The 23,248-nt window shown below is 43.3% G+C and overlaps 1 protein-coding gene across 9 annotated transcripts in view; it reads right to left on the bottom strand.

Moving 5' to 3' along the window:
• The window catches only part of stab1 (stabilin 1), a 284,951-nt gene that overhangs the window by 96,729 nt on the left and 164,974 nt on the right, over positions 1 to 23,248 (bottom strand). For all 9 annotated transcript variants that reach the window (XM_065002109.1, XM_065002108.1, XM_065002102.1 and 6 more), the window contains 6 exons: positions 22,609 to 22,736; positions 19,535 to 19,646; positions 10,640 to 10,717; positions 9,099 to 9,200; positions 8,669 to 8,773; positions 3,157 to 3,291 (listed from right to left, as the gene is read on the bottom strand). In XM_065002109.1, coding sequence (XP_064858181.1) covers positions 3,157 to 3,291; positions 8,669 to 8,773; positions 9,099 to 9,200; positions 10,640 to 10,717; positions 19,535 to 19,646; positions 22,609 to 22,736 — 660 coding nt within the window. The remainder of the gene's footprint in view (positions 1 to 3,156; positions 3,292 to 8,668; positions 8,774 to 9,098; positions 9,201 to 10,639; positions 10,718 to 19,534; positions 19,647 to 22,608; positions 22,737 to 23,248) is intronic.

Raw genomic sequence — 23,248 nt, 5'->3', positions numbered from 1 at the left:
CCACCACAACTACTGACAACACATCTAACTACTGACCATAACCACACAACTACTGACCATAACCACACAACTTCTGACCATAACCACACAACTACTGACAACACATCTAACTTCTGACCATAACCACCACAACTACTGATAACACATCTAACTACTGACCATAACCACACAACTACTGACAACACATCTAACTACTGACCATAACCACACAACTTCTGACCATAACCACACAACTACTGACAACACATCTAACTACTGACCATAACCACACAACTACTGACAACACATATAACTACTGACCATAACCACACAACTACTGACAACACATCTAACTTCTGACCATAACCACACAACTACTGACAACACATCTAACTTCTGACCATAACCACCACAACTACTGATAACACATCTAACTACTGACCATAACCACACAACTACTGACAACACATCTAACTACTGACCATAACCACACAACTACTGACAACACATCTAACTACTGACCATAACCACCACAACTACTGACCACAACCACACAACTACTGACAACACATCTAACTACTGACCATAACCACACAACTACTGACAACACATATAACTACTGACCATAACCACACAACTACTGACAACACATCTAACTTCTGACCATAACCACCACAACTACTGACCACAACCACACAACTACTGACAACACATCTAACTACTGACCATAACCACCACAACTACTGACCACAACCACACAACTACTGACAACACATCTAACTACTGACCATAACCACCACAACTACTGACCATAACCACACAACTACTGACAACACATCTAACTACTGACCATAACCACACAACTTCTGACCACATAACTACTGACAACACATCTAACTACTGACCATAACCACACAACTACTGACAACACATCTAACTACTGACCATAACCACACAACTACTGACCACACAACTACTGACCACACAACTACTGACCACAACCATACTACTACTGAATACAAACACCATCACACTACTTCTGACCACACAACTATTGACCAAAACTACTGACATAAAAACTACTATTTCATATGTTCAAAATGTGACTAATTTCAGGAAACTCACTCTACTTCACAGGAGCGCCATTTGAACGTGAACTTTTTTTTAAGCAAAAAGCATTTTTTTGGGCAGAAATGCCTTCTGGATCATGTGAACTTTCATGTGCCTAACCTTTTAGGGATAGGGGGCAGCATTTTCACTTTGGATGAATTGTGTGCCCATAGTGAACTGCCTCCTACTCAGTCCCAGCTGCTAATATATGCAGATTATTATTACTATTGGATAGAAAACACTCGGAAGTTTCTAAAACTGTTTGAATTATGTCTGTGAGTATAACAGAACTCATAGGGCAGGCAAACTTCCAAACAGGAAGTGAAATTCTGGGGATGGTTGATTTTCAACTCATCGCCTATTCACATCCCAGTAAGATATGGATCTGTTCGCACTTCCTACGCCTTCCACTAGATGTCAACAGTCATGTCACAAGCCTCTAGTGTGATGTGGGACCGGATGGGGGGGAATGGTATGTGGTCTGGCAGAATGCCAGTTCCTGGTTACGCGCAGTAGTCTTGTTATCGCCTTGCGTTCCATTACTCTGTACACAAAAATGAATGCTCCGGTCGGAACGTTATTGGATATATATGATAACAACATCCTGAAGATTGATTCTCTACTTAGTTTGACCAGTTTATTCAACCTGGAATATAACTTTTTGAAGTTTTCATCCGAGTTCGCTTGGACAGGCGCCAGCATTTGGACATGTGAGCTAAACGTGCTAGCAAAAGTAGCTAATTGGACACTAGTAATGGACATTATCGAACAAAACAACGATTTATTGCGGACCTAGGATTCCTTGCACTGCATTCTGATGAAAGACCATCAAAGGTAAGGGAATATTTATGATGTAATTTCGTATTTCTGTTGACTCCAACATGGCGGAGAAATATTGTTACGTCTGAGCGCCGTCTCAGATTATTGCAATGTTAGGCTTTTTCCGTAAAGTAAAAAAAAAAATCTGACACAGCGGTTGCATTAAGAACAAGTGTATCTTTAATTATATGTAAAACATGTATCTTTCATCAAAGTTTATGATTAGTATTTCTGTTATATGACGTGGCTCTCTGTAATTACTCCGGATATTTTGGAGGCATTTCTAAACATAGCGCTAATGTAAACTGAGATTTGTGGATATAAATATGCATATTATCTAACAAAACATAAATGTATTGTGTAACATGATGTCCTATGAGTGTCATCTGATGAAGATTATCAAAGGTTAGTGATTAATTTTATCTCTAATTCTGCTTTTGTGACTTTATCTTTGGCTGGGAAAAATGGCTGTGTGTTTTATTGGATTTGGTGGTGATCTAACATAAATATATGTTGTGTTTTTGCTGTAAAACATTTAAGAAATCGTACACGATGGGTAGATTAACAAGACGTTTATCTTTCATTTGGTGTATTGGACTTAGTTAATGTGTGAAAGTGAAATATTTCAAAAAAATATTTTTGAATTTCCCGCGCTGCCTTTTCAGCGGAATGTTGGGGTGGGAGGTTCCGTTAGTGGAACGTGTGTCCGAGACAGGTTGTTAAATAACAAACTTTTATTTTTAACTCTGTAAATACGAATACAATTGTTAAATTACAAGTCTAGTTGGTTAAGCCATGGAAACAGACAGCTCTCTAGAAATGCCTTTGGTCTTCACAGAGTTAGATAAATCAGCTTTTAGTATTTTTGCACCTTACTTGTGGAATAATCTCCAAAACGGTCCAAAATGTGATGTTTTCGTGCCTCTAGGCCAGGGTAATCCAGATGGTTGATTGATGACCTTTTTACTGAAGAACGCATTTGTTTTCTTTCCTTGTAATTGTGTATCTCTGCTTTTAATATTGTATTGCTTTCTACATTTTTGTAATTACAAGGCTCATCTGCAAAAGAGACCTTGGTCTCAGCATGATTCCCTGTCAAAATAAAGGTTCAATAAATACATTAAACAATAAGATTTAATTAGGACACAGTGGGAGTGTTTCTCAAAATGCAACCAATCAATCAAACCAATGAACTAATAAATCAATCAAACAAACAAACAAACAACTGCCAAATAGTGAATAGCGTACCTCATTGTTCTTGCCCAGGTGGAACATGATCTGGTAGGCCCTCCCAAGTAATGTGTCCTTCACCATCCCATCCCTCAGATGATCCGGGAACAGCTGTTCATGAAGAATGACGTGGTATTTCAATACCTCTTCACCCTGTTGACAAGTAACAACATAGTTATTATGGTATGAGGGCCCGATTCCAATTTAGGAAATTACACACTTTCCTAAGCACTTCGCAGTAGTTGGTATTCAGACTTACTTTATGCAGGTGTGTAATGGCCGTGATTCCCTTGCGCGCTCTGAATAAATGTAATTCAACCACTGAAAACCCTCCCACTTACTGGCCAACAGATTTTCATGTTGAGTTTTCATTCAATGGGGTTTTCAGTATATTTATCTTAAGCCATCCCTTTAAGTACGGTGCATCTTTTAGTTAGAATTTTGTTGACAGCCTCACTAGAATATATCTAGAGAACGGGTTCAGATTATTAAGGATCATTTAAAGAAAGCCAACTAAATATATTAACTTGAAAACATGGCATATGACGGTGCAGTGAGATACCCGATGGTTGGGTGATAGTTCTCGGGCAATCATCTTGAAAAAACATATACCTACCAGCTATGTAGAGTTAGTCTGGCTCAGGTAATCTCTACCTACCAGGTATGTAGAGGTGGTCTGGCTCAGGTAATCTCTACCTACCAGGTATGTAGAGGTGGTCTGGCTCAGGTAATCTCTACCTACCAGGTATGTAGAGTTGGTCTGGCTCAGGTAATCTCTACCTACCAGGTATGTAGAGTTAGTCTGGCTCAGGTAATCTCTACCTACCAGTTGTGAAGAGTTGGTCTGGCTCAGGTAATCTCTACCTACCAGGTATGTAGAGTTAGTCTGGCTCAGGTAATCTCTACCTACCAGTTGTGAAGAGTTGGTCTGGCTCAGGTAATCTCTACCTACCAGGTATGTAGAGTTAGTCTGGCTCAGGTAATCTCTACCTACCAGTTGTGAAGAGTTGGTCTGGCTCAGGTAATCTCTACCTACCAGGTATGTAGAGTTAGTCTGGCTCAGGTAGTCTCTACCTACCAGGTATGTAGAGTTAGTCTGGCTCAGGTAATCTCTACCTACCAGTTGTGAAGAGTTGGTCTGGCTCAGGTAATCTCTACCTACCAGTTGTGTAGAGGTGGTCTGGCTCAGGTAATCTCTACCTACCAGGTATGTAGAGTTGGTCTGGCTCAGGTAATCTCTACCTACCAGGTATGTAGAGTTAGTCTGGCTCAGGTAATCTCTACCTACCAGTTGTGAAGAGTTGGTCTGGCTCAGGTAATCTCTACCTACCAGGTATGTAGAGTTGGTCTGGCTCAGGTAATCTCTACCTACCAGTTGTGTAGAGGTGGTCTGGCTCAGGTAATCTCTATCTACCAGGTATGAAGAGTTGGTCTGGCTCAGGTAATCTCTACCTACAAGTTGTGTAGAGTTGGTCTGGCTCAGGTAGTCTCTACCTACCAGGTATGTAGAGTTAGTCTGGCTCAGGTAATCTCTACCTACCAGTTGTGAAGAGTTGGTCTGGCTCAGGTAATCGCTACCTACCAGGTATGTAGAGTTAGTCTGGCTCAGGTAATCGCTACCTACTAGTTGTGTAGAGTTGGTCTGGCTCAGGTAATCTCTACCTACCAGTTGTGTAGAGGTGGTCTGGCTCAGGTAATCTCCTCCTACCAGTTGTGTAGAGTTAGTCTGGCTCAGGTAATCTCTACCTACCAGTTGTGTAGAGGTGGTCTGGCTCAGGTAATCTCTACCTACCAGGTATGAAGAGTTGGTCTGGCTCAGGTAATCTCTACCTACCAGGTATGTAGAGTTGGTCTGGCTCAGGTAATCTCTACCTACCAGGTATGTAGAGTTAGTCTGGCTCAGGTAATCTCTACCTACCAGTTGTGTAGAGTTGGTCTGGCTCAGGTCATCTCTACCTACCAGGTATGTAGAGTTGGTCTGGCTCAGGTAATCTCTACCTACCAGGTATGTAGAGTTGGTCTGGCTCAGGTAATCTCTACCTACCAGGTATGTAGAGTTAGTCTGGCTCAGGTAATCTCTACCTACCAGTTGTGTAGATTTGGTCTGGCTCAGGTCATCTCTACCTATCAGCTATGTAGAGTTAGTCTGGCTCAGGTAATCTCTACCTACCAGGTATGTAGAGTTGGTCTGGCTCAGGTAATCTCTACCTACCAGGTATGTAGAGTTAGTCTGGCTCAAGTAATCGCTACCTACCAGTTGTGTAGAGGTGGTCTGGCTCAGGTAATCTCTACCTACCAGGTATGAAGAGTTGGTCTGGCTCAGGTAATCTCTACCTACCAGTTGTGTAGAGTTGGTCTGGCTCAGGTAGTCTCTACCTACCAGGTATGTAGAGTTAGTCTGGCTCAGGTAATCTCTACCTACCAGTTGTGAAGAGTTGGTCTGGCTCAGGTAATCTCTACCTACCAGGTATGTAGAGTTAGTCTGGCTCAGGTAGTCTCTACCTACCAGGTATGTAGAGTTAGTCTGGCTCAGGTAATCTCTACCTACCAGTTGTGAAGAGTTGGTCTGGCTCAGGTAATCTCTACCTACCAGGTATGTAGAGTTAGTCTGGCTCAGGTAATCGCTACCTACTAGTTGTGTAGAGTTGGTCTGGCTCAGGTAATCTCTACCTACCAGTTGTGTAGAGGTGGTCTGGCTCAGGTAATCTCTACCTACCAGGTATGTAGAGTTGGTCTGGCTCAGGTAATCTCTACCTACCAGGTATGTAGAGTTAGTCTGGCTCAGGTAATCTCTACCTACCAGTTGTGAAGAGTTGGTCTGGCTCAGGTAATCTCTACCTACCAGGTATGTAGAGTTGGTCTGGCTCAGGTAATCTCTACCTACCAGTTGTGTAGAGGTGGTCTGGCTCAGGTAATCTCTATCTACCAGGTATGAAGAGTTGGTCTGGCTCAGGTAATCTCTACCTACAAGTTGTGTAGAGTTGGTCTGGCTCAGGTAGTCTCTACCTACCAGGTATGTAGAGTTAGTCTGGCTCAGGTAATCTCTACCTACCAGTTGTGAAGAGTTGGTCTGGCTCAGGTAATCGCTACCTACCAGGTATGTAGAGTTAGTCTGGCTCAGGTAATCGCTACCTACTAGTTGTGTAGAGTTGGTCTGGCTCAGGTAATCTCTACCTACCAGTTGTGTAGAGGTGGTCTGGCTCAGGTATTCTCTACCTACCAGTTGTGTAGAGTTAGTCTGGCTCAGGTAATCTCTACCTACCAGTTGTGTAGAGGTGGTCTGGCTCAGGTAATCTCTACCTACCAGGTATGTAGAGTTGGTCTGGCTCAGGTAATCTCTACCTACCAGGTATGTAGAGTTGGTCTGGCTCAGGTAATCTCTACCTACCAGGTATGTAGAGTTGGTCTGGCTCAGGTAATCTCTACCTACCAGGTATGTAGAGTTAGTCTGGCTCAGGTAATCTCTACCTACCAGGTATGTAGAGTTGGTCTGGCTCAGGTAATCTCTACCTACCAGGTATGTAGAGTTAGTCTGGCTCAGGTAATCTCTACCTACCAGTTGTGTAGAGTTGGTCTGGCTCAGGTCATCTCTACCTACCAGGTATGTAGAGTTGGTCTGGCTCAGGTAATCTCTACCTACCAGGTATGTAGAGTTGGTCTGGCTCAGGTAATCTCTACCTACCAGGTATGTAGAGTTAGTCTGGCTCAGGTAATCTCTACCTACCAGTTGTGTAGATTTGGTCTGGCTCAGGTCATCTCTACCTATCAGCTATGTAGAGTTAGTCTGGCTCAGGTAATCTCTACCTACCAGGTATGTAGAGTTGGTCTGGATCAGGTAATCTCTACCTACCAGGTATGTAGAGTTAGTCTGGCTCAGGTAATCTCTACCTACCAGTTGTGTAGAGTTGGTCTGGCTCAGGTCATCTCTACCTACCAGGTATGTAGAGTTGGTCTGGCTCAGGTAATCTCTACCTACCAGGTATGTAGAGTTGGTCTGGCTCAGGTAATCTCTACCTACCAGGTATGTAGAGTTAGTCTGGCTCAGGTAATCTCTACCTACCAGTTGTGTAGAGTTGGTCTGGCTCAGGTCATCTCTACCTATCAGCTATGTAGAGTTAGTCTGGCTCAGGTAATCTCTACCTACCAGGTATGTAGAGTTGGTCTGGATCAGGTAATCTCTACCTACCAGGTATGTAGAGTTAGTCTGGCTCAGGTAATCTCTACCTACCAGTTGTGAAGAGTTGGTCTGGCTCAGGTAATCTCTACCTACCAGGTATGTAGAGTTAGTCTGGCTCAGGTAATCTCTACCTACCAGTTGTGAAGAGTTGGTCTGGCTCAGGTAATCTCTACCTACCAGGTATGTAGAGTTGGTCTGGCTCAGGTAATCTCTACCTACCATGTATGTAGAGTTAGTCTGGCTCAAGTAATCGCTACCTACCAGTTGTGTAGAGTTGGTCTGGCTCAGGTAATCGCTACCTACCAGTTGTGTAGAGTTGGTCTGGCTCAGGTCATCTCTACCTACCAGGTATGTAGAGTTGGTCTGGCTCAGGTCATCTCTACCTACCAGCTATGTAGAGTTAGTCTGGCTCAGGTAATCTCTACCTACCAGTTGTGTAGAGTTGGTCTGGCTTAGGTCATCTCTACCTACCAGGTATGTAGAGTTGGTCTGGCTCAGGTAATCTCTACCTACCAGGTATGTAGAGTTGGTCTGGCTCAGGTAATCTCTACCTACCAGGTATGTAGAGTTAGTCTGGCTCAGGTAATCTCTACCTACCAGTTGTGTAGAGTTGGTCTGGCTCAGGTCATCTCTACCTACCAGGTATGTAGAGTTAGTCTGGCTCAGGTAATCTCTACCTACCAGTTGTGAAGAGTTGGTCTGGCTCAGGTAATCTCTACCTACCAGGTATGTAGAGTTAGTCTGGCTCAGGTAATCTCTACCTACCAGTTGTGAAGAGTTGGTCTGGCTCAGGTAATCTCTACCTACCAGGTATGTAGAGTTGGTCTGGCTCAGGTAATCTCTACCTACCAGGTATGTAGAGTTAGTCTGGCTCAAGTAATCGCTACCTACCAGTTGTGTAGAGTTGGTCTGGCTCAGGTAATCGCTACCTACCAGTTGTGTAGAGTTGGTCTGGCTCAGGTCATCTCTACCTACCAGGTATGTAGAGTTGGTCTGGCTCAGGTCATCTCTACCTACCAGCTATGTAGAGTTAGTCTTGCTCAGGTAATCACTACCTACTAGTTGTGTAGAGTTGGTCTGGCTCAGGTAATCACTACCTACTAGTTGTGTAGAGTTGGTCTGGCTCAGGTAATCACTACCTACTAGTTGTGTAGAGTTGGTCTGGCTCAGGTAATCACTACCTACTAGTTGTGTAGAGTTGGTCTGGCTCAGGTAATCACTACCTACTAGTTGTGAAGAGTTGGTCTGGCTCAGGTAGTCTCTACCTACCAGGTATGTAGAGTTAGTCTGGCTCAGGTAATCGCTACCTACTAGTTGTGTAGAGTTAGTCTGGCTCAGGTAATCGCTACCTACCAGTTGTGTAGAGTTGGTCTGGATCAGGTAATCTCGGACGGCGGCGTCGTGTGGAAGTAGGAGCGTATAATCATAGACGCCAATATCCTCTGTCAGGTTGTAGAGCTGGAGGGATATTACGGGAAAAACAGAAAACAGAGTCAATAATATCTCTGATCGAGCTGATACCAGACACGTAACAGACACATAGTGGTATTTCAAATACTTGAACGGAGTTCTATTCCATTGGTTCCATTGTAAAGCTAAATCAAAGGCACGACACATACATGGAAGGACTGGGGGGGTTGGACTTAATGTGAAGGAAACATGTAAATATTGTTACCTTGGTAATAGCATGTGACAGCAGAGCACAAGCGTCCTGTCCAGGGGGTGTACTTGTACATCAAGCTGCCTCACGTTACAACGTACCAACCTACCAAAAATAACGTACCAGTGCTGCCTGTGTAAAGAGACTGAAGGTAGGGGTGGTGTTGAGGAACTGCATCAGGCCTGGGGGTTCTGGTGGGATGTCTGACAAGGGGGGGAACAGAACCTGAAAACACAAAACCATCAACACAGGATTAATTTAACCTCTAACAACCCTTGCTTGTGTAAAAGATTTTGGAATATTAAATTAAAGCAAGTTCGTGTGAAGTTCATTTATACCCACAGACTAAAGCGGTGACCTGTTACACGTTACCCACAGACTAAAGCTGTGACCTGTTACACGTTACCCACAGACTAAAGCTGTGACCTGTTACACGTTACCCACAGACTAAATCTGTGATCTGTTACACGTTACCCACAGACTAAAGCTGTGATCTGTTACACGTTACCCACAGACTAAAGCTGTGACCTGTTACACGTTACCCACAGACTAAAGCTGTGACCTGTCACACGTTACCCACAGACTAAAGCTGTGACCTGTTACACATTACCCACAGACTAAAGCTGTGACCTGTTACACGTTACCCACAGACTAAAGCGGTGATCTGTTACACGTTACCCACAGACTAAAGCTGTGACCTGTTACACGTTACCCACAGACTAAAGCGGTGACCTGTTACACTTTACCCACAGACTAAAGCGGTGACCTGTTACACATTACCCACAGACTAAAGCTGTGACCTGTTACACGTTACCCACAGACTAAAGCTGTGACCTGTTACACATTACCCACAGACTAAAGCGTTGATCTGTTACACGTTACCCACAGACTAAAGCGGTGACCTGTTACACGTTACCCACAGACTAAAGCTGTGACCTGTTACACGTTACCCACAGACTAAAGCGGTGACCTGTTACACGTTACCCACAGACTAAAGCTGTGACCTGTTACACGTTACCCACAGACTAAAGCTGTGATCTGTTACACGTTACCCACAGACTAAAGCGGTGACCTGTTACACATTACCCACAGACTAAAGTTGTGACCTGTTACACGTTACCCACAGACTAAAGCGGTGACCTGTTACACATTACCCACAGACTAAAGCTGTGACCTGTTACACATTACCCACAGACTAAAGCGGTGACCTGTTACACGTTACCCACAGACTAAAGCTGTGACCTGTTACACATTACCCACAGACTAAAGCTGTGACCTGTTACACATTACCCACAGACTAAAGCTGTGACCTGTTACACGTTACCCACAGACTAAAGCTGTGACCTGTTACACGTTACCCACAGACTAAAGCTGTGACCTGTTACACATTACCCACAGACTAAAGCTGTGATCTGTTACACGTTACCCACAGACTAAAGCTGTGATCTGTTACACATTACCCACAGACTAAAGCTGTGACCTGTTACACATTACCCACAGACTAAAGCTGTGACCTGTTACACATTACCCACAGACTAAAGCGGTGACCTGTTACACGTTACCCACAGACTAATGCTGTGACCTGTTACACATTACCCACAGACTAAAGCTGTGATCTGTTACACGTTACCCACAGACTAAAGCGTTGACCTGTTACACATTACCGTATTAATGATGTGGATGTATCCGTTGATAGAAGGGATGTTGGGGGTGAGGATGGTTGCATTCTCTATCCTAACTTCCTGAAACACAAAGAAGAACCGGGATGTTGGGGGTGAAGATGGTTGCATTCTCTATCCTAACTTCCTGAAACACAAAGAAGAACCAGGATGTTGGAGGTGAAGATGGTTGCATTCTCTATCCTAACTTCCTGAAACACAAAGAAGAACCGGGATGTTGGGGGTGAAGATGGTTGTATTCTCTATCCTAACTTCCTGAAACACAAAGAAGAACCGGGATGTTGGGGGTGAAGATGGTTGCATTCTCTATCCTAACTTCCTGAAACACAAAGAAGAACCAGGATGTTGGGGGTGAAGATGGTTGCATTCTCTATCCTAACTTCCTGAAACCCAAAGAAGAACCAGGATGTTGGGGGTGAAGATGGTTGCATTCTCTATCCTAACTTCCTGAAACACAAAGAAGAACCAGGATGTTGGGGGTGAAGATGGTTGCATTCTCTATCCTAACTTCCTGAAACACAAAGAAGAACCAGGATGTTGGGGGTGAAGATGGTTGCATTCTCTATCCTAACTTCCTGAAACACAAAGAAAAACCGGGATGTTGGGGGTGAAGATGGTTGCATTCTCTATCCTAACTTCCTGAAACACAAAGAAGAACCGGGATGTTGGGGGTGAAGATGGTTGCATTCTCTATCCTAACTTCCTGAAACACAAAGAAGAACCTGGATGTTGGGGGTGAAGATGGTTGCATTCTCTATCCTAACTTCCTGAAACACAAAGAAGAACCAGGATGTTGGGGTGAAGATGGTTGCATTCTCTATCCTAACTTCCTGAAACCCAAAGAAGAACCAGGATGTTGGGGGTGAAGATGGTTGTATTCTCTATCCTAACTTCCTGAAACACAAAGAAGAACCAGGATGTTGGGGGTGAAGATGGTTGCATTCTCTATCCTAACTTCCTGAAACACAAAGAAGAACCAGGATGTTGGGGGTGAAGATGGTTGCATTCTCTATCCTAACTTCCTGAAACCCAAAGAAGAACCAGGATGTTGGGGGTGAAGATGGTTGTATTCTCTATCCTAACTTCCTGAAACACAAAGAAGAACCAGGATGTTGGGGGTGAAGATGGTTGCATTCTCTATCCTAACTTCCTGAAACACAAAGAAGAACCAGGATGTTGGGGGTGAAGATGGTTGCATTCTCTATCCTAACTTCCTGAAACACAAAGAAGAACCGGGATGTTGGAGGTGAAGATGGTTGCATTCTCTATCCTAACTTCCTGAAACACAAAGAAGAACCGGGATGTTGGGGGTGAAGATGGTTGTATTCTCTATCCTAACTTCCTGAAACACAAAGAAGAACCAGGATGTTGGGGGTGAAGATGGTTGCATTCTCTATCCTAACTTCCTGAAACACAAAGAAGAACCAGGATGTTGGGGGTGAAGATGGTTGCATTCTCTATCCTAACTTCCTGAAACCCAAAGAAGAACCAGGATGTTGGGGGTGAAGATGGTTGCATTCTCTATCCTAACTTCCTGAAACACAAAGAAGAACCAGGATGTTGGGGGTGAAGATGGTTGCATTCTCTATCCTAACTTCCTGAAACACAAAGAAGAACCAGGATGTTGGGGGTGAAGATGGTTGCATTCTCTATCCTAACTTCCTGAAACACAAAGAAAAACCGGGATGTTGGGGGTGAAGATGGTTGCATTCTCTATCCTAACTTCCTGAAACACAAAGAAGAACCGGGATGTTGGGGGTGAAGATGGTTGCATTCTCTATCCTAACTTCCTGAAACACAAAGAAGAACCAGGATGCTGGTGGTGAAGATGGTTGCATTCTCTATCCTAACTTCCTGAAACACAAAGAAGAACCAGGATGCTGGTGGTGAAGATGGTTGCATTCTCTATCCTAACTTCCTGAAACACAAAGAAGAACCTGGATGTTGGGGGTGAAGATGGTTGCATTCTCTATCCTAACTTCCTGAAACCCAAAGAAGAACCAGGATGTTGGGGGTGAAGATGGTTGTATTCTCTATCCTAACTTCCTGAAACACAAAGAAGAACCAGGATGTTGGGGGTGAAGATGGTTGCATTCTCTATCCTAACTTCCTGAAACACAAAGAAGAACCAGGATGTTGGTGGTGAAGATGGTTGCATTCTCTATCCTAACTTCCTGAAACACAAAGAAGAACCTGGATGTTGGGGGTGAAGATGGTTGCATTCTCTATCCTAACTTCCTGAAACACAAAGAAGAACCAGGATGTTGGTGGTGAAGATGGTTGCATTCTCTATCCTAACTTCCTGAAACACAAAGAAGAACCAGGATGTTGGAGGTGAAGATGGTTGCATTCTCTATCCTAACTTCCTGAAACACAAAGAAGAACCGGGATGTTGGGGGTGAAGATGGTTGTATTCTCTATCCTAACTTCCTGAAACACAAAGAAGAACCGGGATGTTGGGGGTGAAGATGGTTGCATTCTCTATCCTAACTTCCTGAAACACAAAGAAGAACCAGGATGTTGGGGGTGAAGATGGTTGCATTCTCTATCCTAACTTCCTGAAACCCAAAGAAGAACCAGGATGTTGGGGGTGAAGATGGTTGCATTCTCTATCCTAACTTCCTGAAACACAAAGAAGAACCAGGATGTTGGGGGTGAAGATGGTTGCATTCTCTATCCTAACTTCCTGAAACACAAAGAAGAACCAGGATGTTGGGGGTGAAGATGGTTGCATTCTCTATCCTAACTTCCTGAAACACAAAGAAAAACCGGGATGTTGGGGGTGAAGATGGTTGCATTCTCTATCCTAACTTCCTGAAACACAAAGAAGAACCGGGATGTTGGGGGTGAAGATGGTTGCATTCTCTATCCTAACTTCCTGAAACACAAAGAAGAACCTGGATGTTGGGGGTGAAGATGGTTGCATTCTCTATCCTAACTTCCTGAAACACAAAGAAGAACCAGGATGTTGGGGGTGAAGATGGTTGCATTCTCTATCCTAACTTCCTGAAACCCAAAGAAGAACCAGGATGTTGGGGGTGAAGATGGTTGTATTCTCTATCCTAACTTCCTGAAACACAAAGAAGAACCAGGATGTTGGGGGTGAAGATGGTTGCATTCTCTATCCTAACTTCCTGAAACACAAAGAAGAACCAGGATGTTGGGGGTGAAGATGGTTGCATTCTCTATCCTAACTTCCTGAAACCCAAAGAAGAACCAGGATGTTGGGGGTGAAGATGGTTGTATTCTCTATCCTAACTTCCTGAAACACAAAGAAGAACCAGGATGTTGGGGGTGAAGATGGTTGCATTCTCTATCCTAACTTCCTGAAACACAAAGAAGAACCAGGATGTTGGGGGTGAAGATGGTTGCATTCTCTATCCTAACTTCCTGAAACACAAAGAAGAACCGGGATGTTGGAGGTGAAGATGGTTGCATTCTCTATCCTAACTTCCTGAAACACAAAGAAGAACCGGGATGTTGGGGGTGAAGATGGTTGTATTCTCTATCCTAACTTCCTGAAACACAAAGAAGAACCAGGATGTTGGGGGTGAAGATGGTTGCATTCTCTATCCTAACTTCCTGAAACACAAAGAAGAACCAGGATGTTGGGGGTGAAGATGGTTGCATTCTCTATCCTAACTTCCTGAAACCCAAAGAAGAACCAGGATGTTGGGGGTGAAGATGGTTGCATTCTCTATCCTAACTTCCTGAAACACAAAGAAGAACCAGGATGTTGGGGGTGAAGATGGTTGCATTCTCTATCCTAACTTCCTGAAACACAAAGAAGAACCAGGATGTTGGGGGTGAAGATGGTTGCATTCTCTATCCTAACTTCCTGAAACACAAAGAAAAAAAACCGGGATGTTGGGGGTGAAGATGGTTGCATTCTCTATCCTAACTTCCTGAAACACAAAGAAGAACCGGGATGTTGGGGGTGAAGATGGTTGCATTCTCTATCCTAACTTCCTGAAACACAAAGAAGAACCAGGATGCTGGTGGTGAAGATGGTTGCATTCTCTATCCTAACTTCCTGAAACACAAAGAAGAACCTGGATGTTGGGGGTGAAGATGGTTGCATTCTCTATCCTAACTTCCTGAAACCCAAAGAAGAACCAGGATGTTGGGGTGAAGATGGTTGTATTCTCTATCCTAACTTCCTGAAACACAAAGAAGAACCAGGATGTTGGGGGTGAAGATGGTTGCATTCTCTATCCTAACTTCCTGAAACACAAAGAAGAACCAGGATGTTGGGGGTGAAGATGGTTGCATTCTCTATCCTAACTTCCTGAAACACAAAGAAGAACCAGGATGTTGGGGGTGAAGATGGTTGCATTCTCTATCCTAACTTCCTGAAACACAAAGAAGAACCGGGATGTTGGGGGTGAAGATGGTTGCATTCTCTATCCTAACTTCCTGAAACACAAAGAAGAACCAGGATGTTGGTGGTGAAGATGGTTGCATTCTCTATCCTAACTTCCTGAAACACAAAGAAGAACCTGGATGTTGGGGGTGAAGATGGTTGCATTCTCTATCCTAACTTCCTGAAACACAAAGAAGAACCAGGATGTTGGGGGTGAAGATGGTTGCATTCTCTATCCTAACTTCCTGAAACACAAAGAAGAACTGGGATGTTGGGGGTGAAGATGGTTGCATTCTCTATCCTAACTTCCTGAAACAGAAAGAAGAACCAGGATGTTGGGGGTGAAGATGGTTGTATTCTCTATCCTAACTTCCTGAAACACAAAGAAGAACCAGGATGTTGGGGGTGAAGATGGTTGCATTCTCTATCCTAACTTCCTGAAACACAAAGAAGAACCAGGATGTTGGGGGTGAAGATGGTTGCATTCTCTATCCTAACTTCCTGAAACACAAAGAAGAACCTGGATGTTGGGGGTGAAGATGGTTGCATTCTCTATCCTAACTTCCTGAAACCCAAAGAAGAACCAGGATGTTGGGGGTGAAGATGGTTGCATTCTCTATCCTAACTTCCTGAAACACAAAGAAGAACCAGGATGTTGGGGGTGAAGATGGTTGCATTCTCTATCCTAACTTCCTGAAACACAAAGAAGAACCAGGATGTTGGGGGTGAAGATGGTTGCATTCTCTATCCTAACTTCCTGAAACACAAAGAAGAACCGGGATGTTGGGGGTGAAGATGGTTGCATTCTCTATCCTAACTTCCTGAAACACAAAGAAGAACCAGGATGCTGGTGGTGAAGATGGTTGCATTCTCTATCCTAACTTCCTGAAACACAAAGAAGAACCTGGATGTTGGGGGTGAAGATGGTTGCATTCTCTATCCTAACTTCCTGAAACACAAAGAAGAACCAGGATGTTGGGGGTGAAGATGGTTGCATTCTCTATCCTAACTTCCTGAAACCCAAAGAAGAACCAGGATGTTGGGGGTGAAGATGGTTGTATTCTCTATCCTAACTTCCTGAAACACAAAGAAGAACCAGGATGTTGGGGGTGAAGATGGTTGCATTCTCTATCCTAACTTCCTGAAACACAAAGAAGAACCAGGATGTTGGGGGTGAAGATGGTTGCATTCTCTATCCTAACTTCCTGAAACACAAAGAAGAACCGGGATGTTGGGGGTGAAGATGGTTGCATTCTCTATCCTAACTTCCTGAAACACAAAGAAGAACCAGGATGTTGGTGGTGAAGATGGTTGCATTCTCTATCCTAACTTCCTGAAACACAAAGAAGAACCTGGATGTTGGGGGTGAAGATGGTTGCATTCTCTATCCTAACTTCCTGAAACACAAAGAAGAACCAGGATGTTGGGGTGAAGATGGTTGCATTCTCTATCCTAACTTCCTGAAACACAAAGAAGAACTGGGATGTTGGGGGTGAAGATGGTTGCATTCTCTATCCTAACTTCCTGAAACAGAAAGAAGAACCAGGATGTTGGGGGTGAAGATGGTTGTATTCTCTATCCTAACTTCCTGAAACACAAAGAAGAACCAGGATGTTGGGGGTGAAGATGGTTGCATTCTCTATCCTAACTTCCTGAAACACAAAGAAGAACCAGGATGTTGGGGGTGAAGATGGTTGCATTCTCTATCCTAACTTCCTGAAACACAAAGAAGAACCGGGATGTTGGGGTGAAGATGGTTGCATTCTCTATCCTAACTTCCTGAAACACAAAGAAGAACCGGGATGTTGGGGGTGAAGATGGTTGCATTCTCTATCCTAACTTCCTGAAACACAAAGAAGAACCGGGATGTTGGGGGTGAAGATGGTTGCATTCTCTATCCTAACTTCCTGAAACACAAAGAAGAACCGGGATGTTGGGGGTGAAGATGGTTGCATTCTCTATCCTAACTTCCTGAAACACAAAGAAGAACCGGGATGTTGGGGGTGAAGATGGTTGCATTCTCTATCCTAACTTCCTGAAACACAAAGAAGAACCGGGATGTTGGGGGTGAAGATGGTTGCATTCTCTATCCTAACTTCCTGAAACACAAAGAAGAACCTGGATGTTGGGGGTGAAGGTGGTTGCATTCTCTATCCTAACTTCCTGAAACACAAAGAAGAACCTGGATGTTGGGGGTGAAGATGGTTGCATTCTCTATCCTAACTTCCTGAAACACAAAGAAGAACCGGGATGTTGGGGGTGAAGATGGTTGCATTCTCTATCCTAACTTCCTGAAACACAAAGAAGAACCAGGATGTTGGGGGTGAGGATGGTTGCATTCTCTATCCTAACTTCCTGAAACACAAAGAAGAACCAGGATGTTGGAGGTGAGGATGGTTGCATTCTCTATCCTAACTTCCTGAAACACAAAGCAGAACCAGGATGTTGGGGGTGAAGATGGTTGCATTCTCTATCCTAACTTCCTGAAACACAAAGAAGAACTGGGATGTTGGGGGTGAAGATGGTTGCATTCTCTATCCTAACTTCCTGAAACAGAAAGAAGAACCAGGATGTTGGGGGTGAAGATGGTTGCATTCTCTATCCTAACTTCCTGAAACACAAAGAAGAACCAGGATGTTGGGGGTGAAGATGGTTGCATTCTCTATCCTAACTTCCTGAAACACAAAGAAGAACCAGGATGTTGGGGGTGAAGATGGTTGCATTCTCTATCCTAACTTCCTGAAACACAAAGAAGAACCAGGATGTTGGGGGTGAAGATGGTTGCATTCTCTATCCTAACTTCCTGAAACACAAAGAAGAACCGGGATGTTGCGGGTGAAGATGGTTGCATTCTCTATCCTAACTTCCTGAAACACAAAGAAGAACCGGGATGTTGGGGGTGAAGATGGTTGCATTCTCTATCCTAACTTCCTGAAACACAAAGAAGAACCGGGATGTTGGGGGTGAAGATGGTTGCATTCTCTATCCTAACTTCCTGAAACACAAAGAAGAACCGGGATGTTGGGGGTGAAGATGGTTGCATTCTCTATCCTAACTTCCTGAAACAGAAAGAAGAACCAGGATGTTGGGGGTGAAGATGGTTGCATTCTCTATCCTAACTTCCTGAAACACAAAGAAGAACCAGGATGTTGGGGGTGAAGATGGTTGCATTCTCTATCCTAACTTCCTGAAACACAAAGAAGAACCAGGATGTTGGGGGTGAGGATGGTTGCATTCTCTATCCTAACTTCCTGAAACACAAAGAAGAACCAGGATGTTGGAGGTGAGGATGGTTGTATTCTCTATCCTAACTTCCTGAAACACAAAGCAGAACCAGGATGTTGGGGGTGAAGATGGTTGCATTCTCTATCCTAACTTCCTGAAACACAAAGAAGAACTGGGATGTTGGGGGTGAAGATGGTTGCATTCTCTATCCTAACTTCCTGAAACAGAAAGAAGAACCAGGATGTTGGGGGTGAAGATGGTTGCATTCTCTATCCTAACTTCCTGAAACACAAAGAAGAACCAGGATGTTGGGGGTGAAGATGGTTGCATTCTCTATCCTAACTTCCTGAAACAGAAAGAAGAACCAGGATGTTGGGGGTGAAGATGGTTGCATTCTCTATCCTAACTTCCTGAAACACAAAGAAGAACCTGGATGTTGGGGGTGAAGATGGTTGCATTCTCTATCCTAACTTCCTGAAACACAAAGAAGAACCAGGATGTTGGGGATGAGAAGAAGAACCAGGATGTTGGGGGTGAAGATGGTTGCATTCTCTATCCTAACTTCCTGAAACACAAAGAAGAACCAGGATGTTGGGGGTGAAGATGGTTGCATTCTCTATCCTAACTTCCTGAAACACAAAGAAGAACCAGGATGTTGGGGGTGAAGATGGTTGCATTCTCTATCCTAACTTCCTGAAACACAAAGAAGAACCAGGATGTTGGGGGTGAAGATGGTTGCATTCTCTATCCTAACTTCCTGAAACACAAATAAGAACTTGGATGTTGGGGGTGAAGATGGTTGCATTCTCTATCCTAACTTCCTGAAACAGAAAGAAGAACCAGGATGTTGGGGGTGAAGATGGTTGCATTCTCTATCCTAACTTCCTGAAACACAAAGAAGAACCAGGATGTTGGGGATGAGAAGAAGAACCAGGATGTTGGGGGTGAAGATGGTTGCCTTCTCTATCCTAACTTCCTGAAACACAAAGAAGAACCAGGATGTTGGGGGTGAAGATGGTTGCATTCTCTATCCTAACTTCCTGAAACACAAAGAAGAACCAGGATGTTGGGGATGAGAAGAAGAACCAGGATGTTGGGGGTGAAGATGGTTGCATTCTCTATCCTAACTTCCTGAAACACAAAGAAGAACCAGGATGTTATGGGTGAAGATGGTTGCATTCTCTATCCTAACTTCCTGAAACACAAAGAAGGCAGTCACAGTCAGATCATCTTGAGACATGGCTGTAGACCCTACGGCAACAAGAGCAACGATAACAACATCTTCAACTTACCCCATCAACAGTTTTGACCTCCCATGTAGTAGGCAAGTGTAGAGTGGGTAACCGCTGGTTGACCTGCTTGTCCAGGTCCTCTATGGAGAATATTCCCTGGAGGAAGTGGGCTCTGGGGAGAAAGAGGAGTGTGTCTAAGGCCGGGATTCAATCTAATCTCGTGTTATAGCCTTGACAAATGTATTTTTATTTCAACGAGACCAAATAAATTAATAAAATATGCAATAAAAAATATAAAAATAAAGGCAGTTTGGATTGAGCCGACATATGTAGTAGTGTTTTATCGTGAACCTGACTTCCACCTATGCTCGAACGTTGCCTTTAAAAGCATAATTGTCTACAACCCGTGATTGGTTTGAATCCCGGCCATATGCTCCGGGGTGACGTTTCCCTCAGGTACAGAGCTAGGATCATCTTCCCGTGACCCAATCCTAACCTAAACCAAGACTCCGTGTCTTAGAGCACTCGTTTCCAAACTGTGGGGCGAGCCCCCCTCCAGGGGTCGACAGGGGGGCTTGAAACTTACGCTTGACAGTTGTAATGGTAGAATGAACAAAGTGCAATTTAGAACTTGGGTATTACATCAGTTCCTCTCGTCATGTCAGTCATTACAGACCGTAGAGAGAGTTTCATAACTTGTCAGAAATGTCCAGATCAACTAGCCCACGTCAACTAACGTTTTTTTAGCCATTCGATTTTATAGCAATGTTCGAGTCACTCAAATGTCACATTAGACATGGCAAAATGTATAGATTTGCAAGAAAATATGCTTTAAAACAGCTAAGTTCTCTGAACTCCATGACAAAATGTGTTGAATTGCAGGGAATAAGCTTTAAACCTGCAACATTTTCTCTCAACAATGCTTGTGCCTATAGAAATAGACTTGGGGGCGAAGTATGTTCCCCCATGCTGGAAGGGGGGCCGGATAGAAAAGGTTTGGGAATCCCGGTCTTAGAGCAGTTAAACCTCTCACTCCACCTGGTATATTCACTTCAGATTGACATTATTAGTACATTACTTTAGAACAGTGATATTGAAAGTCGGGGTCGCGACAACTGCTGTGAGGTCGACAAAATGAAAATAAAGATGAAATAACAAAAATTAAGAGTACAGATTAATGTATGGGACAATATACAAACGTTCTTGAAAAAGATCATTAGGAAAATACCATTGTAAAGAGTAAATGTTTTTATTGGTTTCTTTTCATGTTGAAAAGAGATGCAACTGTAATCAACTGTATGTTATTAGTTGATGTGACAATATAATTGTGCAGACTGTAAGGTATGGTAAGGTAAGGTATGGTATGGTAAGGTAAGGTATGGTAAGGTAAGGTAAGGTATGGTAAGGTATGGTAAGGTAAGGTAAGGTAAGGTAAGGTATGGTAAGGTAAGGTATGGTATGGTAAGGTATGGTATGGTAAGGTATGGTATGGTAAGGTAAGGTAAGGTAAGGTAAGGTATGGTAAGGTAGGGTATGGTAAGGTAAGGTAAGGTAAGGTAGGGTATTGTATGGTAAGGTATGGTATGGTAAGGTATGGTATGGTAAGGTAAGGTAAGGTAAGGTAAGGTAAGGTATGGTAAGGTAGGGTATGGTAAGGTAAGGTAAGGTAAGGTAAGGTAGGGTATTGTATGGTAAGGTATGGTATGGTAAGGTATGGTATGGTAAGGTAAGGTAAGGTAAGGTAAGGTAAGGTAAGGTATGGTAAGGTAGGGTATGGTAAGGTAAGGTAAGGTAAGGTATGGTATGGTATGGTAAGGTAAGGTAGGGTATTGTATGGTAAGGTATGGTATGGTCTGGTAAGGTAAGGTAAGGTAGGGTAAGGTAAGGTATGGTAGGGTAAGGTAAGGTATGGTAAGGTATGGTCTGGTAAGGTAAGGTATGGTATGGTATGGTAAGCTATGGTAAGGTATGGTATGGTAAGGTAAGATAAGGTAAGGTAAGGTATGGTAAGGTAGGGTATTGTATGGTAAGGTATGGTAAGGTAAGGTAAGGTATGGTATGGTAAGGTAAGGTAAGGTACGGTATGGTAAGGTAAGGTATGGTATGGTAAGGTATGGTATGGTAAGGTAAGGTAAGGTATGGTATGGTAAGGTAAGGTAAGGTAAGGTAAGGTAAGATAAGGTATGGTATGGTAAGGTAAGGTAAGGTAAGGTAAGGTATGGTAAGGTAAGGTAAGGTAAGGTAAGGTAGGGTATTGTATGGTAAGGTATGGTCTGGTAAGGTAAGGTAAGGTAGGGTAAGGTAAGGTATGGTAGGGTAAGGTAAGGTATGGTAAGGTATGGTCTGGTAAGGTAAGGTATGGTATGGTATGGTAAGCTATGGTAAGGTATGGTATGGTAAGGTAAGATAAGGTAAGGTAAGGTATGGTAAGGTAGGGTATTGTATGGTAAGGTATGGTCTGGTAAGGTAAGGTAAGGTAGGGTAAGGTAAGGTATGGTAGGGTAAGGTAAGGTATGGTCTGGTAAGGTAAGGTATGGTATGGTAAGGTAAGGTAAGGTAAGGTAAGGTATGGTAAGGTAAGGTAAGATAAGGTATGGTATGGTAAGGTAAGGTAAGGTAAGGTATGGTAAGGTAAGGTAAGGTAAGGTATGGTAAGGTAAGGTAAGGTAAGGTAAGGTAGGGTATTGTATGGTAAGGTATGGTCTGGTAAGGTAAGGTAAGGTAGGGTAAGGTAAGGTATGGTAGGGTAAGGTAAGGTATGGTAAGGTATGGTCTGGTAAGGTAAGGTATGGTATGGTATGGTAAGCTATGGTAAGGTATGGTATGGTAAGGTAAGATAAGGTAAGGCAAGGTATGGTAAGGTAGGGTATTGTATGGTAAGGTATGGTAAGGTAAGGTAAGGTAAGGTATGGTATGGTAAGGTAAGGTATGGTATCGTATGGTATGGTAAGGTAAGGTAAGGTAAGGTATGGTAAGGTAAGATAAGGTAAGGTAAGGTATGGTAAGGTAGGGTATTGTATGGTAAGGTATGGTAAGGTAAGGTAAGGTAAGGTATGGTATGGTATGGTATGGTAAGGTAAGGTATGGTAAGGTATGTTATGATAAGGTAGGAATGGCATGGTAAGGTCAATTACTTTAGAAGGTATGGGAGCCTGTAGCGGCTAAACCAGAAGTCCTGCTCAGAGGTGGTTAGATTGCGGATAACGTCCCTGGAAGGTACCAGAGCCGTTAGATTCCCACTCAGGTCAAACTCTGACGACCTCTAAGAGAGGGGACAGAAACAGGAAGGATCAATCCCAGACCTTTATAAAGTGCCTCCAGAATGTATTCATACCCCATAACTTTTCTACATTTTGTTGTGTTACAGCCTGAATTTAAAACGGATTAAATTGAGATTTTGTGTCACTGGCCTAAACACAATACCCCATAATGTCAAAGTGGAATAATTGTTTTTTGAAATCTTTACAAATAAATAAAAAATGAAAAGCTGAAATGTCTTGAGTGAATAAGTATTCAACCCCTTCGTTATGTCTAGGAGTAGAAATGTGCTGAACAAATCACACTCTGTGTGCAATAATAGTGTTTAACATGATTACCTCATCTCTGTACCCCACACATACACTTATCTGTAAGGTCTCTCAGTCAAGCAGTGAATTTCAAACACAGATTCAACCACAAAGACCAGAGAGGTTTTCCAATCGTTTTCCACCATTCATTTTTTTCCATATGGGATTTTACAAACACTTTAAATAAGGGCTGTGTTTCGTGCAGGCT

This window comes from Oncorhynchus nerka, linkage group LG15, assembly GCF_034236695.1.
Source record: "Oncorhynchus nerka isolate Pitt River linkage group LG15, Oner_Uvic_2.0, whole genome shotgun sequence".
Taxonomy (NCBI): domain Eukaryota; kingdom Metazoa; phylum Chordata; class Actinopteri; order Salmoniformes; family Salmonidae; genus Oncorhynchus; species Oncorhynchus nerka.
Note: the sequence above shows the minus strand (reverse complement) of the source record. Positions and strands in the feature narration are given on the sequence as shown.